Below are 21,954 nucleotides of genomic sequence, written 5' to 3' on the forward strand. Positions count from 1 at the left end.
TGTTATGTTAGAGGATGATAAAGCTGTGGTGAGGCTTTTTCCCTCTTTTTAAGGATTTCTAACCTGATTATCTAAGTTACCTCAGTCCCATGTCTTTGCACCTTGGAGAATGCAAGCTGTTAATTTGGAAATGTTTTTGAGTAGGATCAATCAGTGAAATTCCATGTTGGTTCCAGAAATCCCTTTAGGTATTTCAGTCAATTCATGATGCACAACTGCTTTGAGTTACCTGCAGGCTACCCGAGAAGTACATATACAGATGCCCTTCTTTTTTTTTTTTTTTTTTGAGATGGAGTTTCGCTCTGTTGCCCAGGCTGGAGTGCAGTGGCACGATCTTGGCTCACTGCAAGCTCCACCTCCTGGGTTAACGCCATTCTCCTGCCTCTGTCTCCTCAGTAGCTGGGACTACAGGCACCTGCCACCACGCCTGGCTACTTTTTTGTATTTTTAGTAGAGACTGGGTTTCACCATGTTAGCCAGGATGGTCTCGATCTCCTGACCTTGTGATCCTCCCACCTCGGCCTCTTCAAAGTGCTGGGATTACAGGCGTGAGCCACCGCGCCCAACCACAGATGCCCTTCTTGCGAAAACGTTACTGAGACATCTTACTCCCTCACTGGAGCATAGGACATTACTTTTACAAGGTGGTACCAAGAACATGTATTATTCTATTAAAAAGTTTTCTGTGTTCTAAATTCCAAGATAATTGACTTTTGGAAAGTAGAGTGATGTGGTTAAGTTACTGAACAGTGATGTTATCTGGAAATAACTTAGCTTCTGCCTTCCCTGTGCCAGTTCCCCCTTAGGGCTCTCATCTTTCACTATTGCAATTTTCTGTCCCTCTGTAAGTCACCTCCATTTTATTTGTAAATTCCCTTGATATGTATTGCTCATATTTTAGAAAAAAGGTACAGAGTGGTATTTCTGTATGTGCAAAAGTTATATTGATTTATTGAGTTCTTCCAGTGGTTCCTTGCCAGTGATATTAAAAGCAATAGAGGAATTTGGAAAATATTCAGGATTAAAATTAACTGGATCTCATCCAGTATATTTTTATGAGTGGATGAAGGGCTATCTTTCCCATAGCTCAGCTAATACCAGATTGTCATATTGCCCAAAATTACAAACGTTTTGGAAGATTTTCGCTAACAGTAAGGAGAAAAAAACCATCGCTGCTCGAGATCTAGTTTTCCTTTGCTTAATTGGTTGGGTATATGAAGTAAAGTATCCATTTCTCATTGGCTCTGTGTGCTTTAGAATGCTTCCCCTGTCACTCCTAGAATGTCTTGGCGAGTGGGTGGTGTTTGTGTTTGTAGAGGAAGTTCATTGTCATGTGAGTGTGTTGGTCCACGTGCTCGTCCTTGGGCCTGTGCTGCCTGAAAGCAGCGGTTTTGGTTCCAAGGGAACGTTTCTCTGTACACTTAGGATGGTGCCGAGGTGGTTAGAAAGTGGTTGCTGGCCTTACCTGTTGGCGAGCGGTATGAGTGCAGCACGGAAGGTGACGCTGTTCTGTTCTCCCTGCACCTTGTGTGTTCTGGCCCCGTCATCGCTGCTCCCCACATATTGCCCTTTCCTATTACAAATGAAATGCTTTGGTGGTGACAAATCTTGTGAGACATTGCGGGACCGTGTGGGCTGATGAAAGCTCAAGAACACAGGTGCCGACTCTAACGTTGATTCAGATTAGAGTCACGTCGTGCGTTTTGGTCAGGAATCTCGAAGTGAGATTCACATTTCCGTCCTATCAGGCTGCATATGATCTCTGTGTGCCTATTACTGCCGATACTCACATCTGTTATTTGATTAAGGTGGTGCCTGCCGTGTTTCGCTACCGTAAAGCTATTCCTGTTCTCTCTGTAAGTAGTATTTTGTGGAGGGGTGCTTTACAACCATGTATATGTCCTGTTCGTCTCAGATTTTTAATTTGTTCATTTATTTATTTGTTAGTGTAGACTCATGGTTTCTGATTTATTCAATGAGTTATAATTCGTTATTATTGTTACTTATTTTGATATTCATATTGTCTCAGTTTGGCTACTGATAGCTGCTTCAAGCCATCTCTGTCCTTTTGGCATGTCTTTAATCGTTCTGTGAGCAGCTCCTTGCTTTCTCCTGTAACAAGATGTTCTTGGCTCATCTCGTGCTTTGACTGCCTCAGTCCTGGAATAAGTCATTTCTCCAAGGAGTCCTAGTTTCTTTTAGTGAAGAATGGTGTGCGGAAACCTGCCTTTGGACACTAGAAGTGCCTGTTGCTTTTGGGGTATCACTGTTTTCACGCCCTCCTATTGGACCAAGCTAAGGTTGTATGTACATTCCACATTTCTGTTTATATATCTTTATTATACATTGATAGGAGTTCACCTGGCTACTTTAAATCCAGGCTCCCACCACAAGATTCATCCTAGTTTTCTTCCTTTCCGCATTTGTTATTCTCCTTTCACCAGTGAGAAACCCGGTTCCCCTGCCCTCCACATATTGCCTGTGTTGTCCGTGTTGTCCGCTGTGTGGCACCAGCCAGCCTTGTTTTACTGCCCCTTCCCATACGTGGCTCCTGACCTGTTTGGACGCTCACCTCTCATGCCAGGTGGCCTTCTTACCTTGTCAGGACTCTGACTCTGAGCCAGGGCCCCCTCATTGACTGATCCCTCTTTAGAGTAAAAATGGGAGTTTGCACTTGGCCTGGAAGAACCCTAAATGTCTTATAGAGAGCCATATATTTGGTCATCTCTGAGTACAGTGACAAAGGGCAAGTAAAGGAAATGGAGTCATTTAGAGATTGGCTTTGGTGGAGAGTGAGGCTTCTACATCAGGTGGCTCCTGCACCTGCCCTATGTGAGTTTTGTTTCCTCCATCGGGCTGTCAGTGGGGATCAGGAGGGGCAGCCTAGGGGTTACCTCACTCATGGCTGTGTGCATGCCCATGTGAAGAGCTGGGTGACGCTGCCCTGCCGGCAAACTGTGCATCCTGGCCTGGGGCCTTCCGGGTGAACCTGATGCTGGGAGTGGTCTGTGCTAATCATGGGAGTCTGGATGTTTAGTGTACCTGAAAAGAAAGATGTCCTAGTGGGCAGCACATCATGGCGCCAGCTGGATACCTGATTGAGTTCATGTGTTTCTTTTTGCTTTCAGTTTTTTTTTTTTTGAGACGGGGTCTTGCTCTGTCACTCAGGCTAGAGAAGTGGCACGATCTCTGCAACCTCTGCCCCCCAGGTTCCAGCGATTCTCCTGCCTCAGCCTCCTGAGTAGCTGAGATTTCAGGTGCCTGCCACCACGCTCAGCTAATTTTTGTGTTTTTAGTAGAGACGGGGTTTTGCCATGTTGGTCAGGCTGGTCTCGAACTCCAGATCGCCAGTGATCTGCCTGCTTCGGCCTCCCAAAGTGCTGGGATTACAGACATGAGCCACCACATCCTGCTGCTTTCAGTTTTTAAGGATTACTTTTTACTTAATTTTGTTTTACAACATAAAAAATTTATGTGGTTCCAAAGTCAAATTGTAAAACAAGGTATAATTTTTTTTTTTTTTTTTTTTTTTGAGACAGTCTCGCTCTGTTTCCCAGGCTGTAGTGCAGTGGCACAATCTTGGCTCCCTGCAGCCTCTGCCTCCTGGGTTCAGGTGATTCTCATGCCTTAGCCTCCCAAGTAGCTGGGACTACAGGTGTATGCATGACGCTCAGCTCTTTTTCTTTTTTCTTTTTTGTATTTTTAGTAGAGACTGGGTTTTGCCATGTTGACCAAGCTGGTCTCGAACTCCTGGCCTCAAGTGATCTGCCTGCCTTGGCCTCCCAAAGCATTGGGATTACAGGCATGAGCTACCACGCTTGGCCATGGTATATATTTTTGGAAATCTAGCTTGTGTCCTTGTCTCCTTGATCCTGTTCTCTCCCTCCCTAGTAGATAGCCGTTTAAAAAGTTCCATGGTTTACCATAAGCACACTGCAACCTCCTCCCCCATAGAAACAGTAGTGGACTGTGCACTTTTGCTGTGCTGCTTCCTTTCCCTCTGCCTGTGCTCGGAGGCCGTTCCGGAGCGGTGTACAGCAACCCTCCTCCTCTTCAGAGCTGCACAGAGCTGCATAGTGCAGATGAGCTGCAGGTTCATTCAGCCAGTCCCGTTAGTGGACACGTGGATGGTGTACTGTCTCCAGCTGTTACGGAGAGTGCTTTAATGAATTGCCTTCTGCATATATCTTTTCACAGTTTTGCAGATGTATTTTGGAAATAGATTCCGAGAAGTGTGATTGATGGGTCGAAGGGTAAATGCATATGTAATTTTACTAGCGATTGACAGATTTCCCCCTCCATGGGAGGAAAGTTCACTTTCCATTGCTCAAACAATGAATGAGATTTCCTGTTTCCTAAAAGCCTGGTCAATAAATTTTTGGATTTTTCCCAATCTGATAGGTGAGAAGTGATATCTCAGAATAGTTTTAGTTTGCATTTCTGTTCCGAGTGAGGCGGAGCGTCTTTTCATGTGGCTAAGAGCCATTTGTAGCTGTCCATCTCTCTAATTTATTTTTATTTTTATTTTTATTTATTTATTTTTGAGACGAAGCCTAGCTCTGTTGCCCAGGCTGGAGTGCAATGGCACCATCTCAACTCACTGCAATCTCTGTCTCCCGAGTTGAAGCAATTCCCCTGCCTCAGCCTCCTGAGTGGCTGGGATTACAGGCACACCCACGCCCGGCTAATTTTTGTATTTTTAGTAGAGATGGGGTTTTGTCATGTTGGCCAGGCTGGTCTTGAACTCTTGACTTCAGATGATCCGCCCGCCTTGGCCTCCCAAAGTGCTGGGATTACAGGTGTGAGCCACCACGCCCGACCCCATCTCTCTTAAGTTTTCTGTAGGGCTATTGATCTTTTTCTTTTAGAAGCTCTTTATATGTTAAGGGTATTAACCCCTTTGTAACATTTTTCCCCAGTTTTTCATTGCTTGGTTTACTTTTGCTTATGTTGTTTTGTCATTCTTATGCTATGCAAGAGTTTTTGTTTTAAAAATTTTCATGTTAAAAGCATTTTCTTTGTGGATTTTGTGTCAGAATTAGGCAAATTTTACTTGGAGTTTTTTTTCTAGTTTTTGCATGGTTTCATATTTTACATTTTAAGTTATGGTTAGTTTGGAATTTATTCTGGTATATGCTATGGTGAATGGATATACTTTCACCTTTTTCCATATGGATGTCCAGTTACCCCAAAAAACAGTAAAACGTCTACACTCTCCCTTATTTGAGATGCTGCCTTTATCATATATGAAATTTCTATATGCAATTTGGCCCATTTTGAGATTTTCTTAAAGTTCCATCATTCTGCCATTTTGTTCACATACCTATCAGGGGAATCCGCCCCCGATGGTTAACGTAGGTTCTTTTCTATTCCCTAAGCATCTCGACTGGTTTGAGAAGTAAAGGGAAAGAGAAAGAGAGAGAAATTTTAAAGCTGGGTGTCCGGGGGAGACATCACATGTCAGTAGGTTCCGTGATGCTCCCCGAGCCATAAAACCAGCCAGTTTTTAGTAGCGATTTTCAAAAGGGGAGGGAGTGCATGAATGGGGTGTGGGTCACAGAGATCACATACTTCACAAGGTAATAAAATATCACAAAGAAAATGGAGGCAGGGCGAGATCACAGGACCACAGGATGGGGCGAAATTAAAATTGCTAATGAAGTTTCGGCAAGCATTGTCATTGATAACATCAGGAGACAGGGTTTGAGAGCGGATAACCTGTCTGACCAAAATTTATTAGGCAGGAATTTCCCCCTCCTAATAAGCCTGGGAGCGCTACAGGACACCGGGGCTTATTTCATCCCTTCAGCTTCGACTGTAAAACACGGATGCCTCTAAGGGGGCTGTTCACAGACCTACCCTCAGGGCACATTCTCTTTCTCAGGGATGTTCCTTGCTGAGAAAAAGAATTCAGTGATATTTCTCCTATTTGTTTCTGAAGGAAGAGAAATATGGCTCTGTTCCCTCCGGCTCACAGGCAGTCAGGGTCCAAGGCCATCTCCCTCATTCCCTGAACATTGCTGTCATCCTGTTCCTTTTTTCAAGGTGCCCAGATTTCATATTGTTCAAGCACACATGCTCTATAAACAATTTGTACAGTTAACGCAATCATCACACGGTCCTGAGGCAACATACATCCTCCTCGGAAGATGACGGGATTGAGAGATTAAAGTAAAGACAGGCGTAGGAAATCACAAGGGTATTGATTGGGGAAGTGATAAGGGTCCATGAAATCTTCACAATTTATGTTCAGAGATTGCAGTAAAGACAGGTGTAAGAAATTATAAAATGTTAAATTGGGGAACTAATAAATGTCCATGAAATCCTCACAATTTATGTTCTGCTGCGACTTCAGCCAGTCTCTCCGTTCAGGGTCCCTGACTTCCCGCAACACTTACCAATACCACAGTTTTATTTTTAGCCTTTATAATAAACTTCACTTATGGTGTGGCTACCTCTCACCCCTGCCCCCCTTACTGCTTGATTTTTTCATCTTCTTTGATCTTACAGATGAACTTTATAAATCAACTAATGTAGCTTCAGGGATGCTACTTTTATTTATTTATGTTTGTAATCAACTTACTTAGTTCTAGTAATGACATTTTCATTTATAAAATAAATTTAGGGAGAATTCTTAATGTTGAGTCTTAATCGGTACTGTGCTATGTCTTTCCATTCTCTTAGGTCTACTTTTGTTGACTTTAAGTAGTAGTTTATCATTTTCCTTATGCAAATTTTGGACATTTATTGTTAAGTTTATGCTTAGATATGTCATTGTAAAATTTATTTTGCTATCATAAATGGAATTTTCCCTTCTGCTTTTTATATGAAGGTTATTGGTTTGACAACCTGCTACTTCAGTCATTTCTCTCATTGCTTGTTAATTGTTTTTCCATATTAGGGCTTTTCAGACACATTGTATCCTCTGAAAATAGGAAATTTTTACCTCTTATTTTCCAGTTTTATGCGTTTAATTTCGTTCTCTTGCCTGATTTCACGGGGTACCTTTAACACTAGTGTTCAATAGGAGGCTGGAAAGCAGGAGGCTGTCTTGCTCCAGCTTTAGCCAGAGTGCTTCAAGCCTTTCCCTGTTAAATGAGATGCTGACTTCTGGCCTGAGGGAGTATGTTTTATCATGTTAAAGAAAAGCTATCACTTTCTGTTTTGTTGAGCATTTTTAAACATGCATAGCTCTTGAGTTTTGTCATATGCCCACTTTTTTTTTTTTCCTGCATCTGCAGAGATAATCAGAGGATTTTCCCCTCAGCCTCATTTTACAATGGATTATATTAATACAGTTTCTAATATTGGAGCTACCTGTGCATTCTTGGGATAACTCCCATGAGGTCATGGTATGTCGCTTTCTTAATATACTTAAGGATTCTCTTCGGCTAAAATTTTATTGAAGATTTAAAAGTTGATACTCATAAATGAAATTAGCTGGGAGTTTTTCTTATGCTTTGGCTGTTGTCCGGTTTTGGGGTTATTGTGCCAATTTCATCACATGAATTTGTAAGTTTCTCTTCTTTGTCTTTGCTCTGAAATAGTTTAAATAGCCTTGGGATTATTGGACCTTTAAAGGTTTGAAGGACTTCTCTTAGGAATTTTTGTATGTGCGGGGATTCCAAGTTCTTTCCTGCTACCTTATCTTGCAGGACGTAATGAAGCTATCTGATCTGTGGAGTCTCCTGTAGCAGCTGGTGTCACTGAATCAAGGCCTTCTGCTCAGGGTGGCTGTGGGATCTGTGGGATCTATGGGCTGTAGTCAGTCCCCTGCACGGTCTGACCTTCCCTTTCTTCCCTGCAGGTATGGGGCTGATGTTGACGTCAACCACCACCTGACTCCTGACATCCAGCCCCGATTCTCCCGGCGGCTCACTTCCTTGGTGGTCTGCCCCTTGTACATCAGCGCAGCCTACCACAACCTCCAGTGCTTCCGGCTGCTCCTCCTGGCAGGAGCGAACCCCGACTTCAACTGCAATGGTCCTGTCAACACACAGGGATTCTACAGGGGCTCCCCTGGGTGCGTCATGGATGCTGTTCTGCGTCATGGCTGTGAGGCAGCCTTCGTGAGCCTGCTGGTGGAGTTTGGAGCCAACCTGAATCTAGTGAAGTGGGAATCGTTGGGCCCAGAGTCGAGAGGAAGAAGAAAGGTGGACCCTGAGGCCTTGCAGGTCTTTAAAGAGGCCAGAAGTAAGTGGCTTGAGTTCAGCTCTGACTTGTGGGCTGGGTTGATTGAATGAATCAAGATGTAGCAATAAACAAAAAACAAAAACCTCCAACTAAGCATTTGGCCAGAATCTTCAGTTAGCACTCGCAGTTTTCCAGATGGTTGTTCAGATTGATCTTCTCTTTTTTAATTCCTGAATACCAAGAACTGGTATCAGGGAATCTCTAAAAGTACATGTGTATTGTCAGAACTCCTTGAATTATGCTGCTCTCTCTCTCTCTCTCTTTTTTTTTTTTTTTGAGACGGGGTCTTGCTCTGTCACCCGGGCTGGAGTACAGTGGCGCAATCAACCATGTAACCATGACCTCCTGGGCTCTCGCGATCCTCCCACCTCAGCCTCCCAAGTAGCTGGGACTGTAGGTGCATACCATGCCCAGCTAATTTTTGTATTTTTCGTAGAGATGATGTTTTGCTGTGTTGCCCAGGCTTGTGTTGAACTCCTGGACTCAAGTAATCTGCCTGCCTCAGCCTCCCAAAGTGCTGGGATTGCAGGCATGAGCCACTGCCCTAGTCTAAAGTTATATTCTCTTTATCCTTTTGCTCTAATTTGTGGCCCCAGATTCTTATAGACAGTGACTTCTTTTATGCTGGTTTTTAAGTGAGCCCTTAAAACAAATTGCAGGCGGGGCTTTCTAGGGTTCCTCACTCTCCTTTCAATTCCACTGAAGTTTCACTATTTAGGACTGTGTGATAAGCCTAAGTTTTGTTACAATGAAGTTCCTAGTCTGCTTGTTTATGAACAAAGATTTTGTTCGCGATTAATGCATTAATCACACGAGAGACTGGAATCGATCCGTAGCTAGGTCTTGTTGTCTGAGGCTCTCTGTGGGATTCAGACATTGACCTCATGTGTCATCTTTGACTTCCTGCCCACGTGTAGCCCCTCCCACCACTCCCAGTCTGGGTCTTGAGACATCCAAGTTGATAACCTCTTCCTTCTCCGTGCCTCTCAAAGGACTTGAAATTCATTGTGTTTTTGTTACTGGATTTCCCTAAACCAGTTGATTAAAGCATGCTCCTGTGTAGCCTTCCCGCAAATAGTTAATGAGTGGTCAGCTGGGAACTATACTGATAGAAAAAGCAGCTTGCATTTATGACCATTCCACTCCTCAGCTTCCTCGCTAATCGAGACAGAACTTGGCTGCGCTCTTTTCATTGGGGGCAAAGTTGTCAGCCTGTGCCCCTCAAGCACTGCTTGGCCTGTGTTCCCCAGGCTCTGGTGGCGCTTCAGGGATTGACTAAGGGAAGAGGCTGACAGAGGCTGGGTATCAGTGGCCTGCACCTGTTGGGGCCTTCAGTGGTCCACTCTGATTTCTTTCTCTAGTGCATTAAACATGGTCAAGTTGTGACCCAGGGAGCAGATGCTCTGGGTTAACGAGGCTGGAAAGGTTTGGCTCCTTCCACCGACAGAAGGAGCAGATAATGAGACCTTCCTCCCTTGGGCCTGCTCTCCTCATCCATCAGGAAAAGCCATCACTTTGTGTTTCGCTGAGCATTTTGAAGTTGGTAGTGAGCATTTGTGCACTTCTGGCTGCCAGTCCTGACCGCCTTTGCTCTCTAGAGCTAGGATAGAATGAACCTCCCTCTATCCCTCTCTTTCTTCCCACGGCCTCCAGGTGTTCCCAGAACCTTGCTGTGTCTGTGCCGTGTGGCTGTGAGAAAAGCTCTTGGCAAATACCGGCTTCATCTGATTCCTTCGCTGCCTCTGCCAGACCCCATAAAGAAGTTTCTACTTCATGAGTAGACTTCGAGTGCTGCGGTTGATTCCAGCAAGGGAGAAGGTGATCTGCAGAGAAGGTGGACACCAAACCCTGAGTGCTGTGCTGCTGGTGGTATCCTGATGGCTGTTGCTACTGAAGATGTCGTCGTGGACTGTCATTGCTCCTCAGGTGCCTGGGCCGCCGAACAGTCCTTGGGTCATTGTCAACTGAGAGGCTCATACAAAAGTTATTATTGTTTTTCCCAAATTCTCTTTTCTGGATTTTCAGTTGCATATTAATGTAACGGGCCATGGAATGTGTACATGTAGGGACTGAGGTTGGAGGCCTACGAATTTCCCTGTAGGGAGGACTCCTAGCACTTCTGGAACTGTGCTTCTCTTTATTTTTCTACTTCTCAATTTGATTGTTCGATTAAAGCCTTCTAGTATCTCAATGAAAAGGGAGTTTTGTAAGCAAAGTAGAGGACAGAAATGCAGACATGAACTTGCTGGGTTTTTCCCCGCTCCTGGGGTAACACATGCTCTTGTCATACATGCCCTTCCTTGCCACTTCAGTATTCTGTCTTTGTGGTGGAGGTCTCATAGTGATTGTCTTCATTCAAGGGTGGTTTCCTGGCTGCACAGCACCTGTTCCAATACCTTCTGTGCCTCTCATCAGGTGTCATGATTTTTCTGCCACTTCACCTTAGGGAGCGTCCAGTGATTGATTTTAGGAGGCCCACACCAAACTCCCCAGGAAATGACTGCCTTCCTTGGGACCAAGGACCGTTCCAACAGCATTCACTGCCAGTTCTAACAGGCGAGGAAATGCCCGAGGCGCTGTCTTCTATCCCCCACACATACCAGAAAGTGAAAAATGCAGCAAGTCCTCTGGGTGGTTCTGAGCCTCCAGGTGCATGCTGTCCAGTGGACAAAACATCTGGCGGTTGGTTGATTGCTCTTTTGTCTTGGTAGCTGCTTCTAGAATCTCTGCAAGGGGATGGCAGTGAGGCCAGAAGTCTTTCCCCGGAGAGACATGGCCTGGGTGATCACTGCTGATAGCTTTGGCTGCGTGGGTGGGGCTTCCCCTCACCCAGGGCTGCACAGCCAGGTTGAGGGTCACTGGCAGGTGGGCTGGTGGCTGCAGCCTCAGAGCCCTCCCAGGTTGCTGCTGTTTCCAGTGAATCACATTTCATCATTTGAAGCCCGTGAGGACCATTGTGTGGGTCCATGGTGATTCTAGACTTCAGATAGATTTAGGAAGGAGCAGATTTCAAATCTGTGTTTAGATTTTCTGTAATAAGAGAATTCCAATTTGTAAAAATTGAACAACGATATCATTTTATTTACTTAGTAGCATTGCTGCGTCTCTTCGCCGGCAGGCAGTGTCTGGCCATTACTACGTTCTACAGCCTGAGGATAGAATTCTAGACCCCAGCCCCCTGTGTCACAAATGGGCTCTATGGGTCGCCCCCGCTGACCCATGTGTGTGCAGATGCAGTTCCGAACGGAAGAACAGTCCTCAGGGGATTCAGAGGGGTAAATGGAGGTGTTTCCTCAGCTGAGGTGACACTGTTAGAAGCTGCGATGGTTGTGTAAATGTGGGCTGTGTGCTGTTCCCGAGGGGAGCTTGGGATTGGGTCCTGCTGAAGCCAAGAGGGTCTTCCCCAGATAGGAGAGGATCCGCAGGTGAGTGGCAGGGGAGGGCCAGGACAGCCGCGGCCAGGTGCTGTGGGGGCTTCAGCCTGGGGGAGGGAGTGGGCATGTTTTTTGTGGCACCCAAAGTGGGACTGGGACAGAAATTGGGCTGTGGCTGGGGCAGGAGCTGTAGGGAGTTAAGGATGATGATATGGAAGTTGGAGCCACCACAGTGGGCTGGGCCTTGTCACTGGAGGGCGTAGGCAGTGGCTCATCACCCTGGTAGGTTGATAGGGGCTTTCAGGGAGGCTTGTTAGCTACCTGCACTCTGGCTCTTCACTGGCTTAGTATTTAGCTCCTCCCACCTCGAGTCTCTTCTTCCTGCCACCCTTTGGGCTCAGTGTAGGAGAGGAGGGTGACTTTTCTCGAGGTGAGCCGTGTTGTAGACACATGACATGCTCTGTCTGCTCTACTGAGTGCTTCCTGCAGGGGCCTGTTAAGGATGAGGCCTCCCCAGCCCTGCCCGGTGCAGGAGGTGGCTCAGTTCTTGGAACTTTTGGGAAGCGGCACCTGGGAATGCTGCCTTGTGGGAGTCCCATGCATGAGTGCGCTGGTGTGACCTTCAGGCTGCACAGAGGTGTGGTAGCGTGGGCGTCACGCTGCTTTGCACAGCCAGTGTCTGTTTTGGAGGGCCGAGGTCACTGCCCCTGGTCTCTCTAGGAGGAATGGACTGAATCCTTGCGGAGGAACCTCACTCAGATCCGGCCAGGGAATGATGTGTCTGGGGAGAGAACGAGCTGGAGGAGGGGGCCTCTCGCAGCCCTTCCCTGGCCTGTGGCCTGGCCTGGCTGGCCTGCAGGTGTCTAGGGTCTCAGCTTTTCATTTGCAGAGGACATGTTCAACTTCCTCTTTGTTCAAGCCGGCCTTTGCCAAGTTTTTCAGAATCCAAACAATTTGGAGGTTCATTGTCTTATTTCAAAGCTGCCAAATATGAATCTGAAAACAGGGTGGGTAGCTAAGGTCATTCCTCCTGGTTTTAGTGACACTCCCTTCACTAAAGCTCCCATTTTCTTCTGTTGGCAAGGACAGGATACAGAATAGGAAAGAGTAGCACTTTCCACCTCAGCACGTTAGGAAATCACCTTCCTAGGCCCTGGGGCACCCAAGTCCCGTCTCAGTGAGGCTGCTGCCTGGCTGGCCCGGAGTGCTCCCCAGGAGAGGGGCTCGGTGGCCAGGGGAAAGGAGCCTGAAGGTTGCCCCTGGTTGCATCCCAGGAGCATCTGACTGTCACCACTGCCAGGGCAGCTGCTGGCCGTGGAACAGAGTCCTGGGCCCTGGGCCTTGGCTGCTGTCAACAGATGGGCTGGGCTGGGCCATGGTGGAGTGGGGACAACGTTGATACCTCTGAGAATTCAGCTTTGGAGTCCCGGGTGAGGGGTTTTAGAGAAACCCATCAGTATCACCCACATTCTGTGACTCTTTGTATCACTCGCGTTATTTTTATATATATATATTTATTTATTTGTATTCTGCCTTGTTCCAGAAAAGTGTTTAAGGCAACAATGCTTGTTTTTTTGTGTTTTCTTTTGGCATTTGAAAACTTAGTTAAAATGTACTTGTTAAACAGGTAATTTTAAAGAGAAGGAACAATTGTTTTAAGTAAGTTTTCTTTTTCCTTTTTCCATGAATTGATTTTTCAAATGAAAAGCTCTTGAGAGAAAGAGAGGAAGATACAGCAGACATAGAACTGAGCTAAGGGAGAGTCTGAGAGACGCGTGGCCTGTGCTTTGCTGCCATCCATGTGGCCTTGGCCAAGTCCCTGTTAACAGAGGCGGCTCCGCTTTAGACAGGGACAAGGCTTCCTGCTGTGCCTTTCCGGCAGGGTTTTATGGGGTCACATGGGAAGCAGTGTGTGACGCAAGCAGTCCCCATGTGCGTGTAAACCGCTGTCCTGGTGACTTGTCCCTCTTCTTAGTGGAAACACATTTGAGGTGATGACAGGGCTGGATGAGCCTGTGACCTGGGAGATCCGGGCTGGACTGTGGGCCCCAATGGGCCAGAGTCCTTGTGGCCCATAGCATAGCACAGGGGACAGAGCGCTCTGTGCAGGTGAGGTGTGTGAGAACAACATGGTAAATAATTGATGAAGTCACATTTGTTCAACTTAAAGGATTGTTTTTTGTTTTGAGGTTATTTTCTTCCTTATTTGGGTGATAAAATGTCCTTTTATGTAATGAAGGTGAAAGTAGAGGGCAATATTTTTGCTTTTTGAAATGCTCTTGGTTGCAAAACAAAATGTTGGTTGCTGTTTGTCAGCCCCAGAATTTCTTCTTCAGTTCGCCTGTCTCTGAAATCCCAAAGTCAGGGAACCGCAGTCTAGCTGTGGTGCATGTTTACGTATTGGTGAGAAATTCCTCTTGGGTCCTTGAACAGCCTGTACACTGGCGGACAGCACTGCAGCATTTCCACTGCTGCCGACCAAGAACGAGTTTGGAGGTCGCTGTGTGCAGTTTTAGGAAGTGCAAACACCCTTGGTGATGGGCCTCTAGCCACCCCTGGATCCATGGGACACACCCACAGGAAGCTGGTGTGCCTTCTCGGTGAGGACTGCCCCTTGACCTGGACTCTGGGAGCCTGTGGCGATGACACTAGTGTGGGTCTTCTGGCTCTGGGGCTACAGCTTCTGCCTCCTCACTGGCTGTCTGTACTCAGCAAGCAGGCCTGACCTCCAGGGGCCTGGATCCCTGCCAGCTGGGATTGGACTCCTGGAAGTATCTGTTTGGGCCATATGACCTCCTTTCTCACTTACGCCTCACTTCCCTCCTCCCGCTCCAAACCCGAGTCTCTCAGTGTGGAATGAAATAGTTTAGATGCGTACATGATGCACGGTAGTGGGATTCACATCCCAGGAGAATCCCACGGAGAGGAATGTGCAGATTTTGAAGTACACAGTGATGTGTGGAATAAATACTATAAATTCTCAGCAGACAGTGGGATGGAGAAGTGAATGGGGGCAGGAGGGGGCCTTCTGTTGCCTTGACATGTCATTGCTCAGTGCCTGGAATGCAGGCGGGTCTCTCTTTTTTATGTTGCTTTGATTTCAAGATCTCTTAGATATACTAGGTAGTGTATGAATGTGCATAAATCCAGTTTGAGAATGGTGTTTATGAAGAAGCTGTTTCGTGCATACAGTTGCTGCTGTAATTTAGCCGGCAGTGCCCTCCCCTGCCCTGCGGTGTCTGCACAGCTCCCACTGCTTCTCTTTGCTGTTGGGCATGTGAGGCATGACTTGGAGGGGGCCTGGTGCCTGGGGACCTGCTGAAGAGAATGCTCACCACCAGCCCTCTGTCTCCCTTTCTGCTTTGGTAATCAACACGTGTTTGCCTGCAGTGGCTGGGATCATGACTGTTTCTGCCCTTGTGCCTAGTTAAGAGCCTTCAAAAGCATAATGGACATTTTTGATATGCCATTGTAACTTTAATAAATGCTTTATTTCCCTCTAATTGCCCTCAAATGCCTTAATTTTGTGGACTGTTTATTTCAACAGGTGGAAGTGTTGGTCGTGTGAAATCTTGGTGTGCACATTTCAAGAAGAAGGGAGTTCTTTTTTCTTTTCTTTCTATGGAACGTTTCAAGTGATTGGATAGAAAGAAGGACTCTGAAGCAGGAATCTTCACCTGCTCTGAGGGAGCTTGGGGCTCCAGGGATGTACCCCAAATGTTGCCCAGTTTGAAACTCCCTGACAGCCTGTTTTATTTAGTGGCTCGTGGTTTCCAGTTTGAAGAGAGTTGTGCCCCTAAAAATGTTTGAAACCCGTGGCTTTCAAGTAAGGTGCCATTGTCCCCACAGTGTTCCGTGGGGTGGGGGGTGATGGAGACTGTGAGCAAGCCTGTTGCTTTTGGCCCCCTGTTGTTACATGGGAGCTGTTTTGACGGTGGGAGGGTGAGATGTGAAGATTTGGGATGAACCTGGAATGAACGAACTAAATAAAGACATGCATCCATCTGTCAGCGGTTCCTTGTGTGTTCTGCCTCTTCATTCCTTGTCCCAGAACCTCTGCCATCTCTCCTACTCTCCTGCAAAGAAGGCTTTTTATCACGAACAGTCTCAGTCTCTCTTTGCCTCGGAACTAGCTGGATTTATGTAGCAGAGATTGCTAGTTTCCATTCACCATCCACTCTCTCCATCTGTGATAATACAACTCACAGTTTTTAGCTGGACACTCGGATTCCCAGAATAAAGGCTTCATTTCCCAGCCTCCTGTACAGCTAGATGTAACTGTTTACCATTGCTCCTTCCTGAAATCCCATTGATATGACAGGGAATTTTTTTTTAAAGCATAAATCCACTAGGATGATTAAAAATAGCAACGAAATTGGGAAGCTCTCCAGAAAATAGGTGAATGGTAGTTGCCTTAGAAACACCTGAGAAATCTACATTGTAAGAAATAAATGAGAACATCTGAGCGTCCGAGTTGTCTTGCAGAGCTCCCAGAGGCTCTGGAATTGGCACTTCTAGGTACCTCTGGAAGTAGTTGTGAGATAAGGTGAAACTAGAAGCTGAGGCCTGTTTAAGAAGCCATTAGACTCCCCATTCCACATAGTTGGGCAACTGTGCCTACTGCAAACCAGTGAAAGACCGGAGGAGGTATGCCGCTTTCAGCCTTCAGTATCTCAGATCCATAGCTCAGTCGTATCCTCTAGCAAGAAATAAAGCAGAAAGATACTTCTTTGAGGAATCTCAGTAGCCTAAAAGGAAAGACCTAAAGTTATCCATACATAACGTGGCCCAGGACATGCCCTCACACGTCTTTCAATGCATCCCAGCGAATAAAAGAATTCTGAGAATGAAGGCTGTAAGTTTGCAGATTACAAGGGCTCAGCGAACCTAGTGCCAGCACAATGGAAGGGGAAAGCACCTTGCCTTCTTCCATTCCATATCAGTGTGCACATCCAGGCACGTGAGTGTGAGATTTCAGAACACCGGGGAACTGCTGGAGGGAATGAACAGTACACGTGCAGAGTATTAGGAATCAATAGCTTTGCAGTCCTCAGATGCCACATAGGAAACAGGGAATGTAGGCCTTCTTGGATTCTGAAGGAAGATTATTTCCAAATAGATTAAAAGTCATGCCAAAAGACTTGTAGGCTCTTGGAAAATGTATATTCCACACACCCTTTTATTTTTATTTTTTTTTGAGACAGGGTCTCTCTGTCACCTAGGCTAGAGTGCAGTGGCACAAACACTACTCACTACAGCCTTGACCTCCCAGGCTCAAGTGATTCTCCTGCCTGAGCCTCCCAAGTAGCTGGGACCACAGGCATGTGCCACCATGCCTGGCTGATTTTTTTGTCGAGACAGGGTTTTGCCATGTTGGCCAGGCTGGTGTTGAACTCCTGAACTCAAGCCATCTGCCCGCCTTGGCCTCCAAAATTGCTGGGATTGCAGGTGTGAGCCACCACGCCCGGCCTTTACACAGCCTTTTAAATGAAAGGACTAGAGAATGTACTCCAAAAGGAGAAAGCATGGCATAAAGGCAATGGGAGGTCCAACGCAAAGAGCAAGGTGACTCCCCAGGAGCACAGCAAAAGGAGATTCCAGTATGGCAGCTGTGCACTCAGCATAGAAGTCAGCCAGGTTGGGTTTGGTGTCGGCTCCAGAGAAGATGACTTAACTGTTAGAACACCTGTTGCCTCTGAACATATTGAGGGTTTACATAGGAGCTGAGACTGAATTATTGACAAGTACCTAGGAAACCAAGGGACATAACTCCAAGGAAAACAAATTGGGTAGGAAAGAAAAAGTTACCACAGTAATACTACTATATAATTTAGTTATGAATGGTATTTATATAGTCCTAAAATATAAGCACTAAACAGTAACCATATTATGATAGTACCCTACTAGGAGAATGGAGGGCAGGAGGAGGGCTGATGGGAAGTGTGTGCGAGCGAAAGCTGAATAATCGTCATTTCCATGGGGAGAAGTGGAGAGAAAATGCCCAGTCTTGAAAAGCATTTTACCCCTGATTGAGTGCTGGAGAGCACAGCCCGGGCAGAAAGCATACCCCTGAGAGGCCTGTGGGAGAGGCTTTGGCTTCAGTTTAAACCAGCCCAGAAGCAGCACAGCGGAGAGAAACACTGCAGTAGGGCCGAGGGCAGGGCCGAGGGCAGGGCCTCGTGGAAAGCTGTGGAGTCCACACATCCTGGAAGCCCTTAGTGTGAGGCGAGGATGGGACCCAGCACTGGCCTCTTCAGCAGCAGCAGAGGCCATCACAGTGAGGGGAGCCACGCGGGAGCACCGAAGCTGGGGGAACCTTTCACCTGGAAAGCATGGCATGTGAGGGGGCCGTGAGCTGCAGATGCACAGTTCAGCACCAGAGAACCCGAGGACAGGGAACCCAGTGCTGGAGAAAGGTCTCATGAGTGCAGTGAGTGTGGGAAGTTTCTTAGCTGCAACTCCAGCTGCATTGAACACGGGAGTCCACTGTGGTGCTGAGCCTTGTGAGTGCAGCTGATGTGGGAAAGCATTCAGCAAAGGACCCACCTTTCTTTGTTGCCAGAAGGTTCACAACAGAAAGGCCTCATTAATGCAGTAAAAGTTGGAAAACCTGTAGCCATATCGCTAAGTTCATTCAGCATCAGAGAGTTCACACTATAGAAAGTCCTTACAAATGCACAGAAAGTGTTCTGCCAAAGGTCTGCTCTGATTTAGCCCTGGAGGATTTTCAGCTTTAAAATGGCGGTATAGAATCAAGCTGGCTTCACACCTCCAACAGAAAACCAAAGTAAATATACAGTGTTGAGATTTTCACCAGCAACAACCCAGGACTCAAGTAAGAGAATGAGACAGATTCTGGGGCCACAGAGAAGTGAAAAAACTCCAGGCAGATGGTAGGAGAACCAGACTTCCGCATCCATGATGTCCCTTCCCCAGATTCTGCCTAGCAACAGTTGAGTGGAGAATCTTTCCCTGACTGTATTAGTACACTGCTATGAAGAACTGCTTGAGACTGGGTAATTTATAAAGAAAAGAGCTTTAATTGACTCACAGTTCTGCGTGGTTGGGGAGGCCTCAGGAAACTTACAATCATGATGGCAGGGGAAGCAGGTGCCTTCTTCACAAGGTGGCAGGAGAGAGAGTGTGTGTGTGAAGGAGGAACTGTCACACACTTACAAAACCATCAGATCTCGTGAGAACTCACTAGCGCGAGGACAGCATGGGGAAACCACCCCCATGATCCAATCACCTCCCACCTGGTCCCTCCCTTGACTCCCGGGGATTATGGGAATTACAGTTCAAGATGAGATTTGGCTGGCGACACAGAACCAAACCATATCACCGACTCACCGGTTTTTACACTGGGAAAAGTGAGACTGAGGTGGTCAATCAGCTTTCCCACCATGCTAGAATCCCTGGCGGGAGACCTGTCCTTGCATTAACCCACAGGCAGCAGCATGACTGCCTGAAGAGAGAAATCTCTGAGGACAGGTAGTGACAAATGGAGGAGGGGGAACTACCATCCCCAGCCTGGGAGAGACTGCTCTGTAACAGTCATAGGAGATGCCAAATCAGAGCGGCTGTTCAGCAGCAGCACGCTGGAGGAGGTGTTTCCCAGGTCCCTTGGGCACAAACCCCTCACCAGCCTTCTCACACTGCTGGGATAATCCCTTTGGGACCTTCCCAGTTCAGGACAGGCAAAGCTTCCATCATGTACTGGAGTTGAGGTGAGCCTGGGCTTAATGTGCCACGTGGAGCTGAAAAGGAGGCAGTGATCTAGTAGTAAAGACTTGCTAAGCAAAAATATCCAATAAAAACCAAAACAGGCCAGACAGAGAAAACGGGAATAAATAATCCTTCAATGCAAAGACAGATGTATACCCACAAGAAGCAACAGCAAACAGGGAACTGTGACCTCTTCAAAAAGGACAAAGCAAAAATCTAGTGATCCTAACGAGAAGACAGTTTGTGAGCGCTCTGACCAAGAATTCAAAATAGCAGTTTTATGGAGACTCAGGGATCACCAAGAACAGAGAAAATCACTTCTGAAGTTTATCAGAGAAATTTAACAAAATATGGAAATAATCAAACAAATCTTGGAACTGAAAATACATTTGCTGAACTGAAGAACTCATTAGAGGCTCTCAACAGCAGAATGGAACAAGCAGAGGAAAGAATCAGTAAGCTTGAAGACTGTCTCTTTGAAAATACACAGAGGAGAAAAAAGAATGAGAAGGAATGGACATCACCTACAAGAGATAGAAAATTACCTCAAAAGACCAAATCTGAGAATCATGGCTGTTCAGGAGGGAGCTGAGCAAGGGCAACCGGTAGAAAGTAGATTCAAAGAAATAATAACAGAGAACTTCCCAAAGCTTGAGAAGGAATTAAACATCCAGGCATGAGAAGGTCTAGAACACCAAACAGATTCCACCCAAATAAGACTACCCCAAGGCATACACTTACTCAAACTCTCAAAGGTCAAGGACAAAAAGAGGATCCTAAAAGCAGCAAATAACATAAATAACATAAATTAATGGAGTTCTGTTTCATCTCACAGCAGAATTCTCAACGGAGAACCATGCCCTAACCCTAACCACCTTTAACTTGGGGGGTTTTGGCAGGAGGGAATAGAATGGAATTTTCAAAATGCTTGATGATTTAGCCCTGGAATGTGCATCACCCAGAATGTTGCTCGGAGTTCAATGAACAGAAGGAACCTCCTGCCAAATCCCAGGCTTGCGCTGCATAAAAGCCACTCAGTACAGCCTGTTTGGAAGAGCTTTAAGTTGCAGGTCCAGCCTCTCACCCTCAGCAAACTCCCACCCAAGGAAGACCTCATGAATACAGATATAGGGGAAGGCCTTCTACCACAGAGACCTCCTCATTCAGCACCGGAATGTGCACCAGAGATCCAGTCCTTAAAAGTGCAGCCAGTGTGAGGAAACCTTCAGCCAAGGGCTCCACCTCACTCTGCACTAGAAAGTTCTGGCTGGAGGAGGACCTTAGGTGTGCAGGGAATGTGCACTGTCCTTGTTTGACTTAACAGCGCATGCCAGAGAGGAGATCTGAGAGCAGCCTTTGTGGGGATGGCCTTAGTCAGAAGTTGAACTTCTGTTCAGACGTCCACATTGGGTGCTGCTCATGCATGGTGCTGGGTCGGTGGGAAGTTTGCAGGAGCTATGTGGCATATTCCAGCCTGCCCAGAGCCCTTGCCAGAGTCATGTCACTGTCAGTGCCTGTGGCAGAAGCCACCTCCTCTACCAGCTGCCAGGGACTCCTGAGCCACCCCACTATGCTCTTTCCAGTCCCTTGAGGGAAACCCACATAGCCTGAGCCCTCATTCCCTTCTTCCTGATTGGATGGATAGGGCATGGACATGACCTAGCTTCGATTAGGGGAACTTAGCCAGGGTCTTTTTGTGGCTCACAGGGACGGTTTACCTTTTTTCATGGATGTTGCTGGCCTCATGTGACTCTGGGTGGATTTGTCTGGCTTCCAACTCAAACTTCCAAGGGAAATGCCTGCCTCATTAGGCCACCTTTAACTTGGGGGTTTTTGTTTGTTATGTGGAGCGGATGAGAACAGAAATGGGGTCAGCCATCATTGGAGGTAGGGATGGGGTATGGAGGCAATAGGATACAGGGAAGAGCTCTCAGTCCATTTGGCTGAAGTTTTGCTGTGCAAGACCTTGGAATGACTGAAGGGCTCTGTGTGCAGCTCAGTGCTGTGACCTGGTTGGATGCAGGATTGTTTCTGGGCCCACGCCACCCTGAGGAGAGAGTGGTTGGTAGGACAGTCCCAGCACGTCTTGGGGCATCCTGAGCTTGGTCCCTTGTATCCGGGGATGTCTCACACGTTCCAGTTCCATGTGGGGAAGCTTTTCCCTGGGACTGCCAGGAGCCACGTGCCCTGAAGCACGGAAGCTGGTGGGCGGTGCCATTGATGGTAAGACCTGGGGCCATGTAGGAGTTACAGTGCAGAAATACTAGGTCTGAATCGTTGGGAGTTGGGGAGACTGCAGCAAACCTAGGGAGGTGCCGCTTCTAACCAGGCATTCACGCTTGTTCAGTAGCTGCTCTGTGGGATGACAGTGCACAGAAATGCTCAGGACCTCCAGACCTTTGTCCCTCAGCCACTCTCAAGGGCAGAGTGAATAATCGAAAGCAGCCTAGTCCAGGGTGGAGAAGTTCACTGGGTTGCCCTGGGCCAGGGCTTCATGTTTGGTAGGGTAAAGCTGTGGGCAGGAAGTTACTTGCTGGGATGCCAAAGACATTTGCAGGATAGCTGCTTGCAGGGGATGCTTTTGGACTTGCTGGGAAGCTGGAGAAGGCTGGGCTCCTGGGGAAATGCTGGGCGGCTGCCTGTGGGGCAGCTGAACTTTTTG

The 21,954-nt window shown here is 47.0% G+C and overlaps 1 protein-coding gene across 4 annotated transcripts in view; it reads left to right on the forward strand.

Annotated features, from left to right (window-relative positions):
• ASB1 (ankyrin repeat and SOCS box containing 1) overlaps window positions 1–21,954 on the forward strand; it is a 59,770-nt gene that overhangs the window by 11,928 nt on the left and 25,888 nt on the right. For 2 of the 4 annotated variants that reach the window (XM_038001299.2, XM_007966854.3), the window contains exons 4-5: window positions 7,808–8,193; window positions 9,847–15,583. In XM_038001299.2, coding sequence (XP_037857227.1) covers window positions 7,808–8,193; window positions 9,847–9,974 — 514 coding nt within the window. In that variant the 3' untranslated portion in view covers window positions 9,975–15,583. Of the gene's footprint in view, window positions 1–7,807; window positions 8,194–9,846; window positions 15,584–21,954 lie in introns of those variants that run through there. The other 2 variants (XR_005241389.2, XR_012094347.1) reach the window with 2 other exon arrangements.

This window comes from Chlorocebus sabaeus, chromosome 10, assembly GCF_047675955.1.
Source record: "Chlorocebus sabaeus isolate Y175 chromosome 10, mChlSab1.0.hap1, whole genome shotgun sequence".
Taxonomy (NCBI): domain Eukaryota; kingdom Metazoa; phylum Chordata; class Mammalia; order Primates; family Cercopithecidae; genus Chlorocebus; species Chlorocebus sabaeus.